General features: G+C 37.1%; 1 protein-coding gene across 1 annotated transcript; it reads right to left on the reverse strand.

Moving 5' to 3' along the window:
- Positions 1 to 19444: 19444 nt before the first annotated feature.
- On the reverse strand, positions 19445 to 21117 carry LOC128483538 (uncharacterized). Its single transcript, XM_053459765.1, has 2 exons — positions 21060 to 21117; positions 19445 to 20341 (listed from the first exon to the last, which is right to left on the reverse strand). Exon 2 carries the CDS (start codon positions 20297 to 20299, stop codon positions 19586 to 19588), a length of 714 nt encoding a protein of 237 aa, XP_053315740.1. The 5' UTR covers positions 20300 to 20341; positions 21060 to 21117; the 3' UTR covers positions 19445 to 19585.
- Positions 21118 to 22092: the final 975 nt, after the last annotated feature.

Below are 22092 nucleotides of genomic sequence, written 5' to 3' on the forward strand. Positions count from 1 at the left end.
GGAGTTTGGTGAGTCCTGTTTTACATACATGCTGTATTGCATGTGATGGTACAACAATAATTGAACAAGGAATGTCACTTGGCAGGAAGCCCTCTTGCGGGGCACACGGCAGATAAGCCCTCTTGCGGGGCACACGGCAGATAAGCCCTCTTGCGGGGCACACGGCAGATAAGCCCTCTTGCGGGGCACACGGCAGATAAGCCCTCTTGCGGGGCACACGGCAGATAAGCCCTCTTGCGGGGCACACGGCAGATAAGCCCTCTTGCGGGGCACACGGCAGATAAGCCCTCTTGGGGGGCACACGGCAGATAAGCTCCCTTGCGGGGCACACGGCAGATAAGCTCCCTTGCGGGGCACACGGCAGATAAGCTCCCTTGCGGGGCACACGGCAGACAAGCCCTCTTGCGGGGCACACGGCAGACAAGCCCTCTTGCGGGGCACACGGCAGACAAGCCCTCTTGCGGGGCACACGGCAGACAAGCCCTCTTGCGGGGCACACGGCAGACAAGCCCTCTTGCGGGGCACACGGCAGACAAGCCCTCTTGCGGGGCACACGGCAGACAAGCCCTCTTGCGGGGCACACGGCAGACAAGCCCTCTTGCGGGGCACACGGCAGACAAGCCCTCTTGCGGGGCACATGGCTGGCCGCAGCTCAGGAACATGGCAGGTTGCCCACTTGCAGGGCACACGGCAGGTTGCCCACTTACAGGGTACTCGACTTTGGAGTCCACTTACTGGGGCGCTGGCCGCAACTCAGGAACATGGCAGGTTGCCCACTTGCAGGGCACACGGCAGGTTGCCCACTTGCAGGGTACTCTACTTGGGAGTCCACTTAGTGGGGCGCAGGCCGCAACTCAGGAACACGGCAGGTTTCTGGAACACGGCAGGTTTCTGGAACACGGCAGGTTTCTGGAACACGGCAGGTTTCTGGAACACGGCAGGTTTCTGGAACACGGCAGGTTTCTGGAACACGGCAGGTTTCTGGAACACGGCAGGTTTCTGGAACAAGGCAGGTTTCTGGAACAAGGCAGGTTTCTGGAACAAGGCAGGTTTCTGGAACAAGGCAGGTTTCTGGAACAAGGCAGGAATCAAACAGGTAGTCCTTTGACTTCAATGTCAAGGCCCAGACTGCAGGGCTGGGCAGGCTTATAAAGGCTGTGATAATCAGGTAAGCAACTGCAGCTGGACCTGATAATTGGTTTGAGTGGTTCTGAAATGCAAGGGCGGCCACTAGTGGCTGGAAACATGAAATGAGCAACGTAAAATATAAACAAGTCCGGTCAGCGCATGGGGAAACGTGACAGGTGTGTTGTATGTTGTGTGTGTATGTTAGTCTGGTGAAATAATCCAAAATGTATATGCGAAAAACAATGCTGATGTGGACTGGAGGTCCATTGTAGGAAGTGTGGCAGGCAATTCACCTGAACCCAGGTAGTGACATTTATATGTCCAGACGGTAGTTATCGTGCCTGCTATGAATCATCATATTTGTTAATGGGGAGGTATCAATAGATGATTGATAAATCGCTGTAGTTTGATGAGTGGAGGGGCATTGGCAATGGCCCAACAGCTGTTCTGATGATATTTGCACAATCCCACAAGGGATGCAAGTCTACTTTTAGTTGCCTTTGATCTATAATCCCAAATATGAGTGTAGGACATACTGCATATGTATTCAAGAGCTGTTGAGCTGAATGCAAAGTGTCCCTTACTAAAATGTGTAAATATTACTTTTGCTGTTGTTTCTTTTACTTTGTGTTGCTGATTTACACAGGTTTGACACTATACTACACATTTAAAAGAAAATTTTTCCAGGAAAACCAAAAGCATTGCCTTTAGCAACTGCAGCCTTAATCACCTGGATTAAATAGCATTTCTCTTGATTACCGGAGCCACAATCAGCGTTCAAATTGAATGTGGCAAAGTTTTAATGTTTGTTTAAGTCATGAAAAATTCTAATTCAAATCCTCCCTTGAAATTAAATCTACAAAAGTATCACTTCTTGCTGCTGTAGAATATTCAGTCATTTGACAATCAAATTAGTGTCACATTTAAATGCTGAGTGAACATTTACACTCATTGATGGATTCATTTCAATTGTGGCTAGAATAAACTAAAATCTTCTACATAAAATATAGATAAAATCAAAATGCCCAATTTAGTACTTGCTTTTGCTTATCTACAAACAAATAAAATTGCCTACTTTAGTTGGATATTAGCTTTGCATCTTCAAAGGCTTAAACTGTTAATTAGTGATTGGATCATGTAGGGAAAATGCTTGAATATTTTATTTTGTGAATAATTTTAATCTCGCCCATTGCCTTATTTTGGTTCAGCTGTATTAGTCAGGAAATGTAATTAGTTTTCATAACATTTCTCAGACTAAAATAAAAAAAAAGACCCTCTAAGAGTTTAAAGATTACAGTATGTCTTGTAAGGAACATCTCCAATATTTTAATATTTGTACAGACAAAGTTTAACTAATAAGTTTAACTAATGCAGTTATTTCCATTATTGGAAAAATGAATTGAAAAGTGCTATGTGTTCTTATGTTACGTGGAAGCAACATGTTTAGTTCTTGATATTCAATCAAAGCAACAATTTATTGTTTGTGTATTTGTAATGAAATGTATAAAATGTTGATACCTCGGTGATATTAAGTTACTGCCATTCATTCCCTATATTATAAGTTCAAGAACTGAAACTGACCACACAGGAATGGAACTTTGTGGGCATAAGGCAGAGAGGGCACACAAATGCTTCTCATGTGTTTCCTTGCATGGAAAACAAGGTAAAAAGGGGGTCAGATTCTCACAAAACGCTATATATATATATATATATATAATTAAAAATGGAAGATTTAGAAAAAAATGTTTATTACGCTCCATTGTATTAACAGCACCCCTATACAACCATATCCCAAATCGCACTTTTTTTAATATAGTTTTCATATATTTCAGGGAACTGTATATTAGCAGCATATTAAACGTATTATTATTTCTTTTAAATACACTTGTGCATTCAAATTCATACAAATATCATTTTTAACAATTTTTACCTAATTAATGCATTCTTGTGAAGTTTCGAAAATGAGGAGGGATCCTCAACAAAACTAAGGAAGAGGAACAAGAAACCTCACAATATGTGTTTTCCTTTTGTGAATTTGTTTTAACCTCACCTCACCCTTGGAGTCATAAAATGTAACAAGTGAAAATTGACTGTCGGATTGGGCCAGGTTCCAAGTGATTAACAAAGAGCTACATAAATAAATTGGGAGGGGAATACAGAGACATAACAAGGAAAGGGAGAAGGAAATAAGGGCACGTTACTTATTTTCTCTATCTACAGTATAGCTTAAGATGTTTTGAGGCAACTATGTTACCATCTCTTTTCTGTATAGTGATGGCGTCTCGCAGTGAGACGTATGACTCCAATAAAATGGAACAGGTGTCACTTCTTACAGTTAATTGTGGTCATACTTCTCACTGCCAAATGCCCTCATCCTACAGAACAAAAGCAGAAACAGAGCTGCTTGAATAAGATACTGCCCTAAGATGCTACTGCCCTAAGTAAATCTTGTCCCTGACACCTTTGATCCAGAAGATGGCAGGGACATCTCACATGGGCACAAAATATTGCACAAAATTTAATTTGAACCTAAAGATCAGGAAACAAAATTCATAGGTTGAAAATAAATGCGCCAAAAATGAAACACAATATTTGTCCCAACCAATTGTGCACAAGTCTTCTCTTAACACTCTCATTGCAATTTAAAAAAAACTGTTTAAAACTAAATTCTTTACGTATTTATACATATTGTGCTTTGTTTATAATGTCTGTTTGATGACTGCACTTATTGCTCTACAGCATTTTATGATGAATATTCCGATTTCAAATAACATATGTACTTGTCAATTTTTGGACTGACTGGGTGTAATGGATGTGTCAGTTGTGACAGTTCCTCTTACTTTGATAGAGGTAATAGAAATGTGTAATATGCTGCCCTTGTTGCTTAAGTCCACAGACCAGCTGAGTGACAACACATTTTACCTAAAGGTGAATTTCTCTGACATACTCTTTTTTGCAGTCTTGGGCTTATTCTAAAAAGGCTTCAAATAGAATAGCAAATATATGCCCTTGTTCTGTGTACTCAAACAAAATAATTATCTATTCAATTCCATTGTCTTCAAATATACAGTTATTAACCATTTGAATACCAGGTTTTTGTTTGGAATTTTCTTTAGGTTAATTTATTGTTTTATTGCCACCTATACCTCATGTAGTTTTGTGAGGCTTTCCTACTAATCAATAGACAAATGCATACTTTAACAACGCTATTGGCCAAGATATTGTCACGATAGGAAGGAGACACCAAAGTCAGGTAGGACTGGTAAGGGATTGTCCAGGAAGCCAAGGTCAGGGAGCCAGAGATCAGGAACGTCGAAATACAAGCCGAGGTAAGGATACCGGAGAACAGGAATGTCGCGGGATAAGCCGAGGTCAGGATACCAGAACACAGAGTAAACAGGAACACGCCAGGTAAGCAACAGGAAGATAAATGGAACGCGTACTGAGTAATAGGCACTACCGAGATAGGCACGACCATCAGAAGGCAATGGCTGTAGGTTTCGGAGTCTCTTATATAGGCACAGGAGTTTAGGCACTAATTAGGGATCTCCCGCCAAATATTCAAAGTCCCGTTACGTCACTTCCTGTGCGGCCATCTTGTGTGTGGCGTATTCATAACCTCCCAGTATAAGGCGATGCAGTTTCCGGTGGCGCCATTAGGTGGCGTGAAGAGGATCGAGTCAGGACCCCAGAGCTGAACCTGTCTCCTGGCTGCGGCTGCCATGATCCCAGCGTGGAGGAGGGAGGTCACCCTCGCTGTCGCGGCGGCTGCTGTCGTGCAGAGGCAGGGGGTCTCCCCCTTCTTCGTGGTGGCTGCGGCTGCTGGTCAGAAGCGGGGGGGTCTCCCCCTTCTTCGCGGTGGCTGCGGTTGCTGATCAGGGGACCCGGAGGATCTCCCTGCCAGGTACGTGACAGATATATGCCACTTTGTTACATTGAATAAAATCTGATTTACAGATAAATTGGCAAATTTAAATTATTGTTCATTCAATATTCTTATATTTCAATCAATAAAATATACATATATGAAATGTACATTGCTAGTTAACTCTGTACATACCTGTCTGTACATGCATTTGTCTGGAATAATATCTGAGGTTACATAGAACACATGCCGTACTCAACAGAACGTTTGAAAAAATAATTTATGACAATGTGTACTGGGCAGATAGCATATAGCATTAGTATGTAAAGCTAGCACACCATAGTCTGACAATCTCAAGGTGTCTTTATTTTCATATCTCAGCAGGGTTACATTGACACTATATTCTATACTGTTTGGTTTGCTTTTTGAAGTGGAAAAAGTGATGTCTAAAAGAAGCTCAAAGGAATAATTGACGAGACTTTATGTAGAGAAAAAAAAAAGAAAGGGAAAAAAAAAAAAGACACCTGCTGCGATTTAAAATTAAATGTTGGCAACTGAATGCCAGACTTGCTGTGTCTTCTGGAAAATCATTAGGTGTGATGTGTAAAACTTTTCAGCAAATTTTCAGTATATTCTGCACAAAGGTTTTAAGAATCAATTAATTAATTACATACAAATTTTATTCCTCCCAGAAAACTAGAGATTTTACTTAACATTTTGGTGTTTGTGATGATTTGTATATCAGATTGTTTTCATATTAAAGAGGATATTTTTAGTAGTAGATCTCTACTTTTGCAATGGGAAATTATCTGGCACAGATTTCCCATGCAAATACATTTTAAAAGTTATTTACAGAAGTACCTAGTATTCTATTTTTTCTTGGCAGCCGAGTATGTTATGTTACTGTTAGGTTACTACACCTGTTGAAAATATTGTTTCCTGAGAACCAAAGTAGCAATATTTCAACACAATTTTTTGGTTCTTAAAGTTTTATTTTTCACGTTCACACTAGTTTTGTAATAGATTGCTTGCAAGAGCATGGCCCTTCCAGATTTCTATAACCCCCTCAGGCCCAGGGCTATTTATAATCAAAGAGTACAAAATAATTTCTGTCAATTGTACCATATGTTTGTTAAACCATGATTTCCCTTTTCCATATTTGATGAACCTGCACAAATGATATATATATAATTTGTTTCAGGAGAAATAGAGCATTTTTTTTAAATTCATAGAAAAACATAATGATGATTAGTGATAATAAAAAACTATACTAAATAGAAAAAAATTCACATTTTTGTAATCTTGCTTGCGTACCAAAGCTGAACAATGACCCAGTTTATTTTCATCAGCATCTTCTGATTACAGTCATACCCCATATACATTTTGTTTTATGTTTCAGACAGCTACATCCATGCTTTACATCTTACCCCATATTACATATTTTAAATTCAATTGACTATATATTTTTAATTTTATTTTCATTTTTTTGTTTTGTTTTTGCACTGTCCTCTTGGGGGTCTCGCATATATTTTTTATGCCAGTGATGTCAAGCTGGACAGCTGTGGTAAGTGAGGTGCCTCAAGGTTCTGTCTTGGGTCCAGTTCTACTTAACTTATTTATTAATGATCTTGAAATAGATATTGGAAGTCACTTGTCTGTGTTTGCTGATGACACAAAATTAGGTAAGCTTATAAAGTCTAATTAGGGGGCTGGGCAAATAAGTGGCAGATGAGAGTCAATATAGATAAGTGTAAGGTAATGCAAGAAGGATTTTTTTTCCCTGTTGTGGCATAACTCGTAATTGCCCCAAGTAGGGTTTTTTGCCTTCTTTTTCTCTCTCTCCTCCCCCTGATCTGTTTGTGCTGTTCACAAGCAGGGCTTCATAGCTCCGCATTTCCAATTGTAATAATTGCAATCGGCCTGCAGGGGAGAAATGGGAGAGAAAGACTCTTCTAAGGCTCTCCTGTCCACAATTGACCTTCTGGTGGGAGTCAGCCGTGATGGCTGTCAGTGAGTGTGGTTAAACACCATCAGTCACCAGGAAGCCAACAATGCTATAGACAGCCTAATCTCCCGTGTAGGGGCCGGGAGATGTCCCTGCCGCAGCAACAAAGTAAGGATATACCTGTAAGTCCTAATGGGCTTCTTGGCACTGGTTATAAGGATGTGCAGGTATGTCCTAAGAGGACTGCAAAGTTTAATATGTTTAAGGCCTTCAGTATTAATGGCAGCAAAGTAGCCCCACAATTCTTCTGTCTATACAACATTTTTCCAGCATGTTGTTTCACTAGGTTGTTTTTGGTAAAGAGCAGTCATACCTTTTATGATTTACTTTCAGCAGTGGGGTCCTTCTTAGCCTTTCCGTATAAGGCCCTTCTTGGTTTATTTAGTACAGGTGAAAACCATAACTCCAGATGTCTTGGAGTTAGCCTTAAGCTGTGTGGATATCCTACATGATGCTTTTTACCACACTTCACACCAACCATCTGAAACTTCTCTGACCAATTTTCTTGTGTCATTATGTCCCAAGAGGTTCTTTATAGTCCCATGAGCAGCATGTTTACATTTTTATACTTCTCCTTCCATTTCTTTCTTTTAATTGGTATCGTTTTATCCAGCGTACTTCTTTCAGACGTATGAGGGTATATAGACCAGAGCTGTTTCACATTTATATCAGGAGATATTGTACATGATGAACACAATATTCAAGGGTGCTAAGAATGTTGACCATGTCTACATTTATTTAAATTCAAAAAACAAATGCCTTTTGTACTATATTACAGTGGTATTAAACTTGGAGGGAAAATATGACTAGTTTTCAGCTTAAACGGCAATATATGTTTTTCCCTTTGGTTAAAAATCTTCATAACCTGAAGCCTAGATCTGACTGATAATACTAAAGAATAAGGGCAGTGGGTGTAAGTGACTTTTTAATCTTTGTATTCCATCACTAGATATTGAATAATTTAGGTGTCATTGAAAATAAATTGGAAGTCTTGTTAGACAAATATCAAGCAATCAAAGTGCTTTGTGTAAAAAAGGCATATTATGCTATGACATGCTTTGGGTTATAATTTGAGAACACCTGTTCCTACTTCTCTGCATGATCTGTAAATATCTTGTTTGTGTGATTGCACTGACTTTTCATATAGATATGAAAGAAAAAAAATACCTTAGCGGAGTGCCATATGAGTGTCTATGAACTTTTATAAGTAAATAACCATGATGGCTTATATTTTAAAAGGAAACTACAGTTAATGTAATTGCATAGGTCTTCCTGAATACATGAATGTAAAATGAAACGACATAATTAGAATATACATCTGGCAAACCTTATCGGTCTTTATTTTATTGTGATATACACTCTAGTGAATTAGACAAACTGAAAGACTCACTCTTACAACTTCTTATCGGTCGCAGTGTGACTGTGTACCATACACCACTGCTGAACCACCATATCACTTATAAACACTTATAATAGAAGAGATGGATCACATCAATAGGCTTATTTTTTGGTACAAAGATATGTATAAATATTATGTCCAGTTTATATGTATACATATGTTTGTACGAAACAATAAGGCTACTGATGGGATCTTTCTCTTCTATTATCCATCTGTGAGCTCTTACCATTGTATTCTGGCTTAATTAACTAAAAGGCAGCAAGATTGCGGCACTATATGTGGAAGTATAACAGGGAAGATCTCAAGTGACTTCACATTCTCTTTATGCATTTATGTTTAGCCTGTCACGTGCATGGAGGATTCATTATATACTATAAGGTTGTGTACTTTTTATTGCATTTATTAATATATATTACACTTGGGCATTCATATTCGGGAGAACATGAAAACGAAAACCAATGTTGCATTTTCTTTGTTCAAACCGAATAACGAACAAATAAATTTGGCAGCAGATAAACCTTCCTGGTCCCTTCCCCCATACAAGTCACTGCCTCTAGTCTATATTAAGTCTTTCGTAGTATAGTAGATAACTTAACCACCTGAGATCATGTTTCGGAGGCTGGTGTGCCATAATACTAAAAAAAAACCCTGTAATGTTAACACCAATTGAGATAGAAGTGATAATGTCCTGTTTAGCAATGACCACTATCAGTTCCATCTGTGTACATGGCCACCTAGATGACTACACTGCAGTATCTGGAATTGGGCATTCCCATGACTGATATTTGTAATATACAAAATAATTTATTTTTGATTTACCTGTATAATTGATTTTTAGAAGTAATTAGAAAGCATGTAATCTGTGTTGTGGAATTTCTGTAAAATGTCCTTCTATTACGCAACTAAATTGTGTTTATCATATATAGAATAAAAGTCCATAATTATAAACGGTGGGCAACCTGAATGAGTACAATACTAATGCAATGTTGCTGTCAGATAATATTGAGTAGTATTATTTTTGTAATTTGTAAATAAACATATCTATCTATATGCTTTGCTGGCATAAAACCTGTAAAACAAAAGGTAAAGGCTTGATTTTCCATTTTTTATGGAAGCATTTCTGCCTTGAGTATAAAATGTGCCCCACCAATATTCCCTTAATGTATGTAAGGGATGACATATCTTCCCAAATAACAGTATATTTCCTGCTGTGAGCTGTTCTTAGAGCAAAAGTTTGTTTAATGGAAAGCTGTAAATCCAGATAACAAACTGACCTACTATCAAAACCCATGGTGAAATCCAAACTGCAATCATTATTTTTCAGAAATAAAAAAATCTCAGGGCCTTAGTTCTGTCATTCCGAATAATAATCAGGTCAATGCACAATAACAAATAATAGAGAAATAAACAAAAGTACAAGCCATAGATAATATAGCATCCCACAGGGTAAAACCACAGTCATACAGAAGTGCAATGTCTTTGTAGGCCAAAAGAATCTGCAAATACATTTTTATAAAATTATTACATCATAATTTGAATTTAAACAAATGGCATACAAAGGCAAATAAACATTCTAAATAAACACAGGCCTGAGGAAGAGGATCATGTCATATTAGGTGTTCCACCATGGTGTTTAACTTATTTGTCAATCTTTAAACTGCGGGGTGACTTTGAATAAATATCAATAATTTGAATATGCATCATACAGGACGAAAATAAATGCCCCCTCCTTTCGGCTAACCCATGTGCAGTCAATGTATTCTTTTTTTTTTTCCCTCTCAACAAATTACATCCTTGGATGACAAGTGAGTGCACAGTGAATTTCATCCAGTCCTACATGGGGAATTGTGGGGTGGGGATAGGTAAAGTTTTTTATTTATTTTATTATGATTCTTTCCATGCCCCTCCATGGAATGAGATGGGGTCCATGCCTTCCATAGTCTTTTTTAATCAACAATAATTAGTAATTAAAAGGCTGTCTTGGAGACGCCATTGTAATTTTTTAAATGTGTCTACATATGTTCTATAAGGTGGGAGTGATTTTTAAGAAGAGGACATGAGTTTCCATTACTTACTTTTCACTGTCCATCCTCCTGCCAGCCAAAGGGCGCTTGGATGCACTTCATCACACACCCCTACATAGAGAATTAAATGTAGGAGACCTAAAGCATTTCAGTTTTATTATATTTAGGGTATACATTCCTTCTAATATTTTTTTACATAATGTATTGCTTATGCCACAGCAAACAGGATGAAAGATGAACAGAAGCAGATCAATACCCCTATAACCTTTTTTATTATAAATACATATTTAACAGGTGGTCCACGGGACCCCTATTTTTGTTTTTCTTTTAAATATTTTAATTTTTATGTGGTTTTTTTTTTGTTGGTGTGTGATTTTTTTTTTTGCCGACACTTCACACCTTAAAGTCATGGACACTTAGAAACAGTGGGATGTGATCCAATATTATTGTAGTAAGTCCCCTATGATTATACCTGTGCCTTAATCTGTTCCCAGTGTTAATTTGAATGGTAACAGTTATTTTTATTTGTACAGTGATGTTTTATTTTGCACATTCCAGAGGAAGCAGGTGGAAAGACAAGTTGTATGTTCCTGTTAATTGTTCTATTAACAAAAAAACACATCTAACATGAAAAAGTTATTAAAAGAAATGGGGAGTACCCATACCTCCTATTAACCAAGAGGGCTTCCTTAGGCATTGGGGGGTAAGGTCCAGCCAATGCATACTTTGGGTTCCAGGAAGGTGGACAGTGAAAATCTGCATCCATCCCCTTTGCAACCTATAAAAATTGACTTGCTATTAAGTCATGGTCAGTCATGAACATCATCTTTCAAAGAATTGCTTGCCAAACAAAAAACTCAATGTACATTTGGTAATTTGATGTATTCATTCTGTGAGTTGCTCCTTAATGCCAGTTTTAAAAGACTACCCTGAGCATCATGAAGCCTTTTTTTTAATCTTTATTTAAATATGCCATGCTGTCTATATTTCTGCTATATAAATTGGTTTTAAATCTGACTTCAAATTTTAGATATTTCCCAAGTTACTATATTTCACTTATACTATATTGCTTTCCTGGCTCACTTATAAATCATGCATTTTAAACGTATTGGGCTTATTCAGTTGTGCTTGCGCAGCAGGTACAGTAAGCCTTCTTTTATCATTTACACAAGAGGTTGAATAATAATAATGTCAGAGGAAAACGAGAGGTGGCCTTAATCTTGGTTAGGTCATTTCTATTTCCGAAAAGGTTTTTACTGGGATCTAAACTACTGTGTAATCAGAACCATTGTAATTGCATGTCTCAAATCTCCAATTGTCTTTAGCAGTATAAGAACAGAGAAAAGTAGTGTTGGACATAATCCAACCCAATTGCTAATTCCATAGATTAGTCCTGGGTAACATTAAAGAACAATCTGAAAAGGGAAAGATTGATATAATTAATTCTGTTTTACTGCCATTTGCCAGTAGAATACAGTTCTATGCAAACTATTCTTACCGGCAATCACGCTGTCAACTGCAAACAAAAACCATAGTCTCACACGTGAATTTATTTGTTTCTGTTTAGTAGAATTCTTGTTTTTTGAGGAGCAAAGAATAGATTTTGTATTTTGAAATAATAGTTCAATACAACATTTTAGTTGAGTGTTGTGTGGTGATGTTTGTAGACACTGATATGCAAGCATAGAGCAGGGTGATATGTTTAGAATGTTTCATTTATGGGCTAACATGAAGCCTTTTTTATAAAGAACTGTTACTAAAATGTTTGTTAAATAATCAAGTATCAGATATGTCAGTAGCCATTGTAAGATAGTAATGAATATACCAGAGAACCTCCAAGGGTATGCTACCTGGTGCTCTCTTCTGTAGGGGGAGGGGCTTGCCAGATAGGGAGTGATTAAAATGCCTACAGAAAAAGACAGATGACTTGGAAACCCAGGAAATCAGCACTTCACCCAGAGACTTCAGGGCAATAAATTATATGTGTGGTTAAATGATCACAGTGCAGAGGTAACAAATGATTTCCAGCAGATTATAAGTGTGACACCATGCACACACAATAACCATATTACAGCTCCCTATGCTCTGTTACAGCTTGTACACTTATTATAGGTTTTTCATTATGTGTCAGACTTATTTAAATAAGTCCCCCTTATTAAGAGCTCTGATCCCAGATATCATGTGTCTGTCTAGTGTCCCTGAACTCATCTAAAGCATTATTGTTAATAAAATTTGAAAGGTAACCTGTTATTTAATGTTTAAATAAGATATATTTTAAAATGGAAATAACCAAAAAGAGACAAATTAAATTGCAACGTAACTTTTTATTCTAAATCCCTAAGTGTGTTCGACAGAAAAAAAAATTAATGGGAGAGCACAATTTACTTTTTTAGCTCCCCCCACATACTCTCTTGAGACCCACAAATGTGGTCTGGCATTTTTTTTAGCTAAGCTCTCTATCCTAGAAAGTTTAGGACTGCTAATCCCTAGAATCATTAAAATGTTAATTTGTTACAGGGAGCAGCAACAGCCAATATTGAAAACTTTCTACATAAGTTACATCTGTATTTCATGATGCTACTGAGATCTTTTCAGCACTATTCTGTCTATCAGAACACAGTTAAAGCTTTAGATTAAAAATTAAGTTTTAATTAAATTTGTTGGTTTTTTTGGGGGGGTTATTTCTGTTTTGTCTGTGTTAGGATTTTATTGAGTACACTTCTTAAAAATGGATTAAAAGATGGAATTTTAGATAAATTACAGTATATATATATATCCATGCATAGTTGCCCACTCTTTTATTATAATGTGGTCCATACCTTTATTCCCATTTTTAATGTCTTATTTCTCGGGATTTAGCAGAGTTTATCATGCAGAAATAATTTTATATAAATGGTAAGGTCCCTCTATTCATAATGAATAATTGAGGGTATAATAAAATAAAGGGATTTGAGAATTGTAAACCAAATTCTTTATTGAGTATATATAGAATACAAACAATAGTTAATTTCAATCCAAAAATGTATCTATAAAGCAGAGTTCATAAAATGCTTGCCAATAAAGATAATAATTTGCATCATACCCGTGGGATACAGTCACTTTTATTTATAATATTGTATATCAGTAAGCGCAATATTCCCCCCCCCCAAACTCGCGATTTCACTATCTTATATACTTTTGTCTTAGCCAAAGGTTGGCATCGCCACACGGTATGACCTTGACTATGTAACTCAAAGTTGTTTACCACGAACGGACACCTGCAAAACCTTGAACATGTCACGCAAAGTTGTTTACCATGAAACCCACCTATAAGATCGTGACACATACTTAATATAAAAACAAAGCGCAAATGTGGACAGTTAACCATTGTACTTCATGGCTGTCTGATATCTACTAATATACTTACAATATTATAAATAAAAGTGTGAGTACACTAAATCTTAATAGATGATTATATATTGCATTAATCATAAAGAAATTATAATCTATTTATCATAAGCCTATAACACTTTCTACATGAATACCAAGGTGGACAACATCACCTGCAAGATAGAGCAAGGCAGCAACATAAAAATATTGGTGACCCAAAGACCTGCAGGAGCTCATATTGCCCCACCCTAGGCCCTTACATGACTTATTTGAACAGATCATGCATCAAATCAGACTTTCTGTATCCCCCTACCAGTTTAATGGGACCTCAAGGTTGAAAATGTCTCCTGGAAGTCTCAGGGACTCACTAAGCCATTTTCTGGTCTCCTCTGATCTCTCTCTGCAGATGCTGAGACCATGTAGACAGGGAGTTTAGAGAGAGGAAGGGGGGGCAGTATGTGAAACAGTGTCCTGCAATAAAAGTTGCCCTAAATTCAAACATAATCCTTCCTTATCTGTAGGTTTTTACTTTTATTTAATGTAACAAAATATCACTTAATGTAAGGAAGATTTACTTGACTAAGGGGTGGCGGATAAGTGGAACAACCTCCCAGCAGAAAAAGTTTTAGGTCCAAAGAACCACTGAGATTTGTATTTTTATTTAACGCAATAAAGTCTTACTTAATGTAAGGAAGATTTACTTTACTGCGAGAGTGGTGGAGATGAGGATCATATCCTCCCAGTGGAATTAACTTGAGGTACAAAGAACCCCTGAAATTTGTATTTTTCTCATCGGAGTACCTCTGTATTATAGGTTTGTGTTTTGGTTGAAATTTTTAAGAACATTATTCAAAGTTACGTTTTTGAGTGATTTGAGGTAAGATTATTTCAGTAAAGATATCCCTAGTCTTTTTTTTTTATTTTGCTGCATGTAACCTCTTGAACCCTGTCCTTGATTATTTCTTTGGGCACTTTGCATTTGCTAATACTTAATAAGCAGCACCTGTTAGAGTTATTGGACTCTTAGTGCTTAATAGTGTGCCCACTTTGGATCTTAATCACATTGTCTGGGAATAATGCCAAAAATGATTATCATAGCTTGTTTAAGCCTGCCTGACCCCAGAAAAAAGTAATATCTTGTAATTACTGGCAACCATCCCAGAGAATGTATGAGATGATTCAGCAGGCAAAGGAATGAACAAAACAAACTTTCAGCAGTTGTGCCATTCATTTTCATTTGTTTCATTGGGGGGTCCTGTGAAACAAAAAAACAAGTTTGTAAGAATTTGAATGCATAGGTGCAATGGTCCCCATTTGGAAGTCAAGCACAGCTTTCCCCAGGACTGTTGTGTAAACCCAGTAACTGGGTGTAAATCAGAAAGAGATAGTATTGAATATTTTTTTGAATATATTTTTAACTACACCAAATAACAATGATAAAATATATGTTTTAAGTAAAAATGAGTTTTTCAATATATTTACTTTTCATCTATTTGATAAATGTTTGTTTTTGAATTCTGTGTCTCAGCGATAAAAAAAAATATGGTATAGGTAAAACATTCTTTTAGCCAAAAAAAAAAAGCTGTGACTCACTTCTAACACCTTATCACACAAAATAACATAACATTAATATGTCATTGTCAAAGGAAATACAAAAACCAGAGACTTTGCAATGAATAGTTTTTTCTGTGAATAGTATTTGTGCCATCCCATTTGTTGAGTTAATCATAAAAATCTTCTGCTGAAACCATTGATAGTGTCATGTTGTTATTTGGTTTAGTTCTAATACCATAGGCAATTCTGCACTGAAACAAACCACAAGCCTGAAAAGTTTCGCAATTGTTTGTACATAAAAAAAGTGGTTTTAGACATATACAATAGTGCTTCCCTTTTATAAGTGACTGATTTCAAACAGATTTGCCTTAATACACATTATAGCACTTTAGATGCAAATATTTCACTGTGTTTCGTATTATTGCATTTTTCTCCTTAAGCAAACTAGATATTTCATTTCTTTCCTCGAGAAATTCATCATATTGTAATCATTGTTGACTTGTCAAATAATGACAATGGAAAAAGAATTAAAGAGATCACTGATAAGTCATCCGCAAGTCACAACTGCAGATTTACTCATGCAAACTTCAGTTCCATAGCCTGATGAAAAATGGGATTTGATGAAAAGTAAATGTTAATGTGATTCAGGCAAATGACAAATGCCTGCTCAAAATATAATGTAGGAAGTGTTTTATTATCATTTTTGAAAATATGATTAAATAAGCTTGTAATGAAACACGATATGTGTATACATGAAAAGGGGAGGGAATGATTTGAAGTTGATTTGTTTTTCCCCAACATAACCAAATAAAGCATATTCAGTTCAGTATGCTAAATTAATGAAAGATAAATGCATACTGTTTATATATATACACTGATATGTTGAGAGATTTGAAAATGTAATGTCCATCAACAATATCTTATTTATTTTATATTTACAATATGAAAAAGCTTAAATATACATGTATTTACTCTTGATAAAGAAAAATAAAAGATGCATAGTAATAATCTGGTATCTAAAAAGATGTATTCCTACAAGATTATAGGTATACAAAAATGGTGAAAGAACCAAGAAATTAATTTTGACATTAGGCTTCCAGATGGGGCGTTTGATGTAATTAATGGCTGTGTATTGAGTTATTTTGATGGGAACCCCAAATTTACACTGTTATACAGGCTGTACACTCACTACTTTACAGTGGAGTGTTATTTCTTCAGTGTTGTCACATGAAAATATATAATACATTTACAAAAGTGTGAGGCGTGTACTCACTTTTGTGAGACTTTATATATATATATATATATATATATATATATATATATATATATATCTTAGCACAACTGTGATATATAAATGGGCTTGTGATGTGATTTCTCCCTATTTCGATATATAGAATTTTAAATATGCATGTATAGAAAATAATATAAAAAATAGCCTAGCGCTTTTGTTTACAGCACAGCTTATTATAAAACTGTGACATGTATTACAGTGTTGCTCATAACCATACAGCTTGACACAATTAGATGGATAACCAATGTATATTTTTTATTATTTAGTGATTTGAAAGAAAGCCATGGGGGGGGGTAACAGACTTAACTGTCATTTATGTTATAATTTGTTGTATGCATGTTCTCTGAGTTTTTGTAAGTTTAAATGTGGATAAGGTTTACACTGTCCATGTTGCAGGGGGAAGGTGTTTGGGGGTAGGACTGTTACTCAGAAGGAAATGGTCTTGGGATATGCTGAGTAATACTGGTCATAACAGTAATTCAAGAGAGCCAGCATATCAACAAGAGTTATCAGAGTCCAGCCTCAAATACAAGGTTGATTAGTTTGTTTAGCAAACCCCCTGAAAAGGCATAACGTCTGTATATTTTTCACTAAGTATTAATAATAAGGCTAAAGATAGATAGAGTTTATGGATAAGTCATTAATGCATATTATTTGTATTTTGTTCAGCTCTTACGGTGAATTTTTGAAGCTAAAACGGAAAGTGTACAATAAAGCTTCTTAAAAATCATCAGTAAAGTTTTGGCCATCATTCAGACGGGGTCTGCTACAGGGGTAATGATTCCAACTCCCATGCTGACCATTCAGTTTATTACATTTAAAATTAATATGTTTATAGATTGACATATTGTCCTTGCAGTCCTTGCAATACCACAAATGAGTTATTTCCGTGACCTGCATGCAATGTTTACTGACATTTCTGAATACATATCTGTATGAATCATATCAAAGTATGCGTGCACATCATGAATCTTTTGAATAGTTTAATTGGCAATTTCGCACACTACCCCTAACGTGCTTTCTATCCAGTCACCTTTTGGTGAATATATGCATGGCGGGTCTGGATCCTGCACGTGTATCCCCAGAGATGACTGATGGGGGGGCAATTGATGCCTGGGCTACACTGTGTGCAGGAAAAACACACTAAGCATATTGTCTGACAAATTTTGCTTGGGACTGGTTCACTCTGTAGCTATACCCCTTGGGCTGAATGATGTTAATCCGCCTCTGTATATTCATACATGAAAAGAAAATAAATATATAAACAAGTCCAAAACGGAAGCACTCACCTTAACTAGCATTAATTATAAGGGAGTTCTGTTGAAGACCAAATCTGTCTATCTATTTATCTATCTATCTATCTGACAGCAAAAATTGATTGGAAACTCTGTCAAAAGTTCATAATGAATAAAACTTAACTTTATAGAATAGATTCCTCTAATATATATTTGATATTTAATAATGATAACCATAACAGTTATTTGATGCCAGCAAATGAAAAGTAAAAAAATCCACTGATAAGTATAAATTATATAAATACAGTGGATTTTAAAACACTACACACCCCTGTTAAAATGCCAGGTTCTTGTGATGTTAAAGAATGAAAGAAAGATCACATTCAAACTCATGTTAAATAGAAGTCATTACATCTGCCATCATTTAAAGTGACTCTGATTAATCACAAATAAAGTTCAGCTGTTCTAGTAGGATTTATCTGACATTTGCTTAGTTGCATCTCAGAGCAAAAGCCATGCTCCGCAGAGAGCTTCCAAAGCATCAGAGGTATCTCATTGTTGAAAGTCAGGAGAAGGGTACAAAATAATCTCCAAAGCATTAGATATACCATGGAACACAGTGAAGACAATCATCATTAAGTGGAGACAATATGGCACAACAGAGGCATTACCAAGAACTGGACATCCCTCCAAAATTGATGAAAAGATGAGAAGAAAACTGGTCAGGGAGGCTTACAAGAGGCCTACTGCAACATTAAAGGAACTGCAGGAATTTCTGGTAAGTACTGGCTGTGTGCTACATGTGACAACAGTCTCCCATATTCTTCATATGAATTAATATTAAATCCACTGTATCTATTTTGGGGCAATACCACTTGTGTCTAGTGACTTATGAAAGAAGCATAGGGATTGGGAATTCTACACTCACTATAGAAAAAGAATTAGGTGGTAGCCCATTCACAAAATGGGCTACCATTCACTACCCGAGGGATGGATGGGAGCCTGCCTGCAACATCTTACACTGCTCATCTGAGCTCAGCTCAATTAGTATCACTTGTTACTCAAGTGACTTTGCCATTGGGAGCATGTGTAGGGGTGCTACATACTGAATACATACTGGTATTAAACATCTTTACATCACTCTCCTTGCCAACAGTGTTAGGCTCCACTTGGCTACAGCAACATAAGTCTATATTACAGAAATAACCTCTTGGATGTCAGGATATCAGAACCTCTATCCCACAGTATCTGCAGATACTTCCAAGATACCTGCTCCATGCCTTGCATTTTTGGATGTTTTAAGCAAGGAAGAAGTAGACCATGGGCCTTCAGTTTGCTACAGTTTGCTCCTTGCATGCACCATGGTATCTGACCCAGCTTGTTTCCGATGATGGTGCTCTTGTCCTCCAATTCAGCTTGATCTTCCTGCTTCCTGCTCTACGTGGCTAGACCTGGCTTGTTCCTGTTAACTCCTTTATTACATTGATAGATATACTCAGTTACATAGTTACATAGTTCATAAGGTTGAAAAAAGACCTAAGTCCATCAAGTTCAATCCTTCTACCTAACCTTTCTATTCTTGATCCAAAAGAAGGCAAAAAAACCCTAATTAAGCTACTTCGAATTCTGCCATCAGGGGAAAAAATTCCTTCTTGACTCCAAGAGGCAATCGGATTTCTCCTTGGATCAAGAAGCTCTAAAATATTAATATTATTCTATTTATATCCCTGTATATCGTGCCTTTCTAAGAAAATATCGAGGCCCCTTTTGAAGGTATCTAATGTATTGGATAACACTACCTCCCTTGGAAGTGAATTCCATACCTTAATTGTCCTCACTGTGAAGAATCCCTTCCTTTGTCGTCTATGAAATCTGCGCTCTTCCAGTCTCAGAGGGTGACCTCTTGTTCTTTGTATATTTCTGTTAATGAACAGGTCACTGAAGAGCTCTTTATATTGGCCCTGCATGTATTTATATAATGTTATCATATCCCCTCTGAGACGCCGTTTTTCCAGTGTATATAATTTTAACTTTTTTAGTCTCTCTTCATAACTGGTATCTCCCAATCCCCTTATTAATTTTGTAGCCCTCCTTTGCACTTTTTCTAATTCCATAATGTCCTTTTTAAGGACCGGTGCCCAGAATTGTACCGCATATTCAAGGTGAGGTCTTACCAATGACCTGTACAGAGGCAAGATGATATCCTCCTCCCTTGAATCAATACCTCTTTTTATGCATGCTAAAACCTTATTGGCCCTCGCAGCTGCTTGCTGGCATTGCGCACTGTTGTCAAGTCTGTTGTCAACCGTTATTCCTAAATCCTTCTCATTGGTAGTTTCCCCCAAGGATATTCCATTTAAAGAATAGGTTGCATTTTTATTATTTTTACCATAATGCATAACTTTGCATTTCTCTATATTGAACCTCATCTGCCACTTGCACGCCCAGTCCCCAACTCTGTCTAGATCTTCCTGCAATGAAGAAACATCAAGATTAGTCTGAATTACACGGTCTAATTTTGTGTCATCAGCAAAAACTGTGACATGGCTCTTAATGCAGCTTGGGAGATCATTTATAAATAAATTAAAAAAAAGAGGACCGAGGACAGACCCCTGAGGCACTCCACTTAATACCTGCGTACAGTCTGAGAAACATCCATTCACAACAACCCTCTGCATTCTATCTTTTAGCCAATTTCTGATCCACATACAGACATTTGCCCCTAAGCCTATTTCTCTATTTATAGAGTAGCCTTTTATGCGGAACCGTATCAAATGCCTTGGCAAAGTCCAGATAAATCACATCTACAGCCAACCCCAGGTCTATATTTTTACTAACTTCTTCATAGAATGTTAATAGGTTGGTTTGACAAGACCGGTCTTTCACAAATCCATGTTGACTTTTACTAATTGGATTATGGATCAAGATATGATCTTGAATGTATACCTTTAGCAACCCTTCAAATAATTTCCCCGCTACCGATGTTAAGCTTACTGGCCGGTAGTTGCCCGGTTGAGATTTTGATCCCTTTTTAAATATGGGCACAACATCTGCCTTGCGCCAATCTAATGGAACTATGCCCGAGCTGAAAGAATCCCTAAAGATTAGCAATAGTGGCTGGGCCAGAATTAGGCTTAGTTCCTTCAGTACCCTTGGGTGTATACCATCCGGTCCAGGAGCCTTGTCTACCTTAACAGTATTTAATTGCTTGAGCACTTTTTCTTGTGTCAGCCAATCCCATGTTTGTTGCAACGGTTCCTTAAAATTAGCCAGCAGGGGCTCCGTCATCGGTTCTTCCTTGGTATAAACAGAAGAGAAAAAAACATTTAAGATGTCGGCTTTCTCTCTGTCCTCACTAACCAAATTTCCAGTTTCAGATAATAACGTACCGACATTCTCTACCTTTAACTTTTTTCCATTCACATACTTAATATGTGTAATAGTTTTAAGGCACCTTGAAGAAATACTGCACCCAGATGCAACTAATCTTAGGCTAGCTCCTGTTCTTCTAAGGTGCTTATGGGAGAATCTTAAGGCAGAGTGATGGGCGGAGCAATGGATGGGGTAGTGGGATGGACATAGGTAGGCTAATGGGAGTGGCATGAGGGCCCGGGAGTAAAGCGTGTACTGGGCCCCAAGATTTTTTATGGCAGCCCTTATCCTAGATCTTGTTTACACACTGCAACAGCAAATGCACACTACAGGCACGTCCCCCGGCAGAATGCACTGCAGAGCCTTTAATCACCAGATCATGAAAATAGGTGGCAGAGGAAGTAGGACCAAATATTATTTGAAATCAGAGAACTTTAGCAGTGCTCTTTACCAGCATTCCCCTGACATTGTTAATTTGCTCTTTTAAAGGAACCAACTGCACAAAAACAAAATATTTCTTCAAACTTTGTTGTTCAAAATGTATAGTGTGAAAGATCGCCTTTAATATGTCTTTTCAGTTTTTCCAACTCCAAAACTCTCAAATTATGTCATGTACAATGAACTGTGGGTAACCAATAACTGTTACTGGAAAATATAATGGAATGCAAGAGCTCTGATGCTTCTGCTGACTACATAATCAGAGAAATTACTTTTATTCAGTATGGAAGTCACAGCTCGTTTTCCATGACTTAAAATGAGTCTGACAGATAAGGAAATTGGTACAAAGAAACTAAGCATGCTTGATGGCAAAACAAATGAAAATCGAGCAAGCCTGCCTTCACACGCAACA

The sequence above is a fragment of the Spea bombifrons genome, chromosome 1 (genome assembly GCF_027358695.1).
Source record: "Spea bombifrons isolate aSpeBom1 chromosome 1, aSpeBom1.2.pri, whole genome shotgun sequence".
NCBI classification, from domain to species: Eukaryota; Metazoa; Chordata; class Amphibia; order Anura; family Pelobatidae; genus Spea; species Spea bombifrons.

Excerpts from the sequence above, each read along its gene's own strand:
- LOC128483538 (XM_053459765.1), bottom strand. The coding sequence starts at position 20,299 with ATGAGGTTCAATATAGAGAAATGCAAAGTTATGCATTATGGTAAAAAT.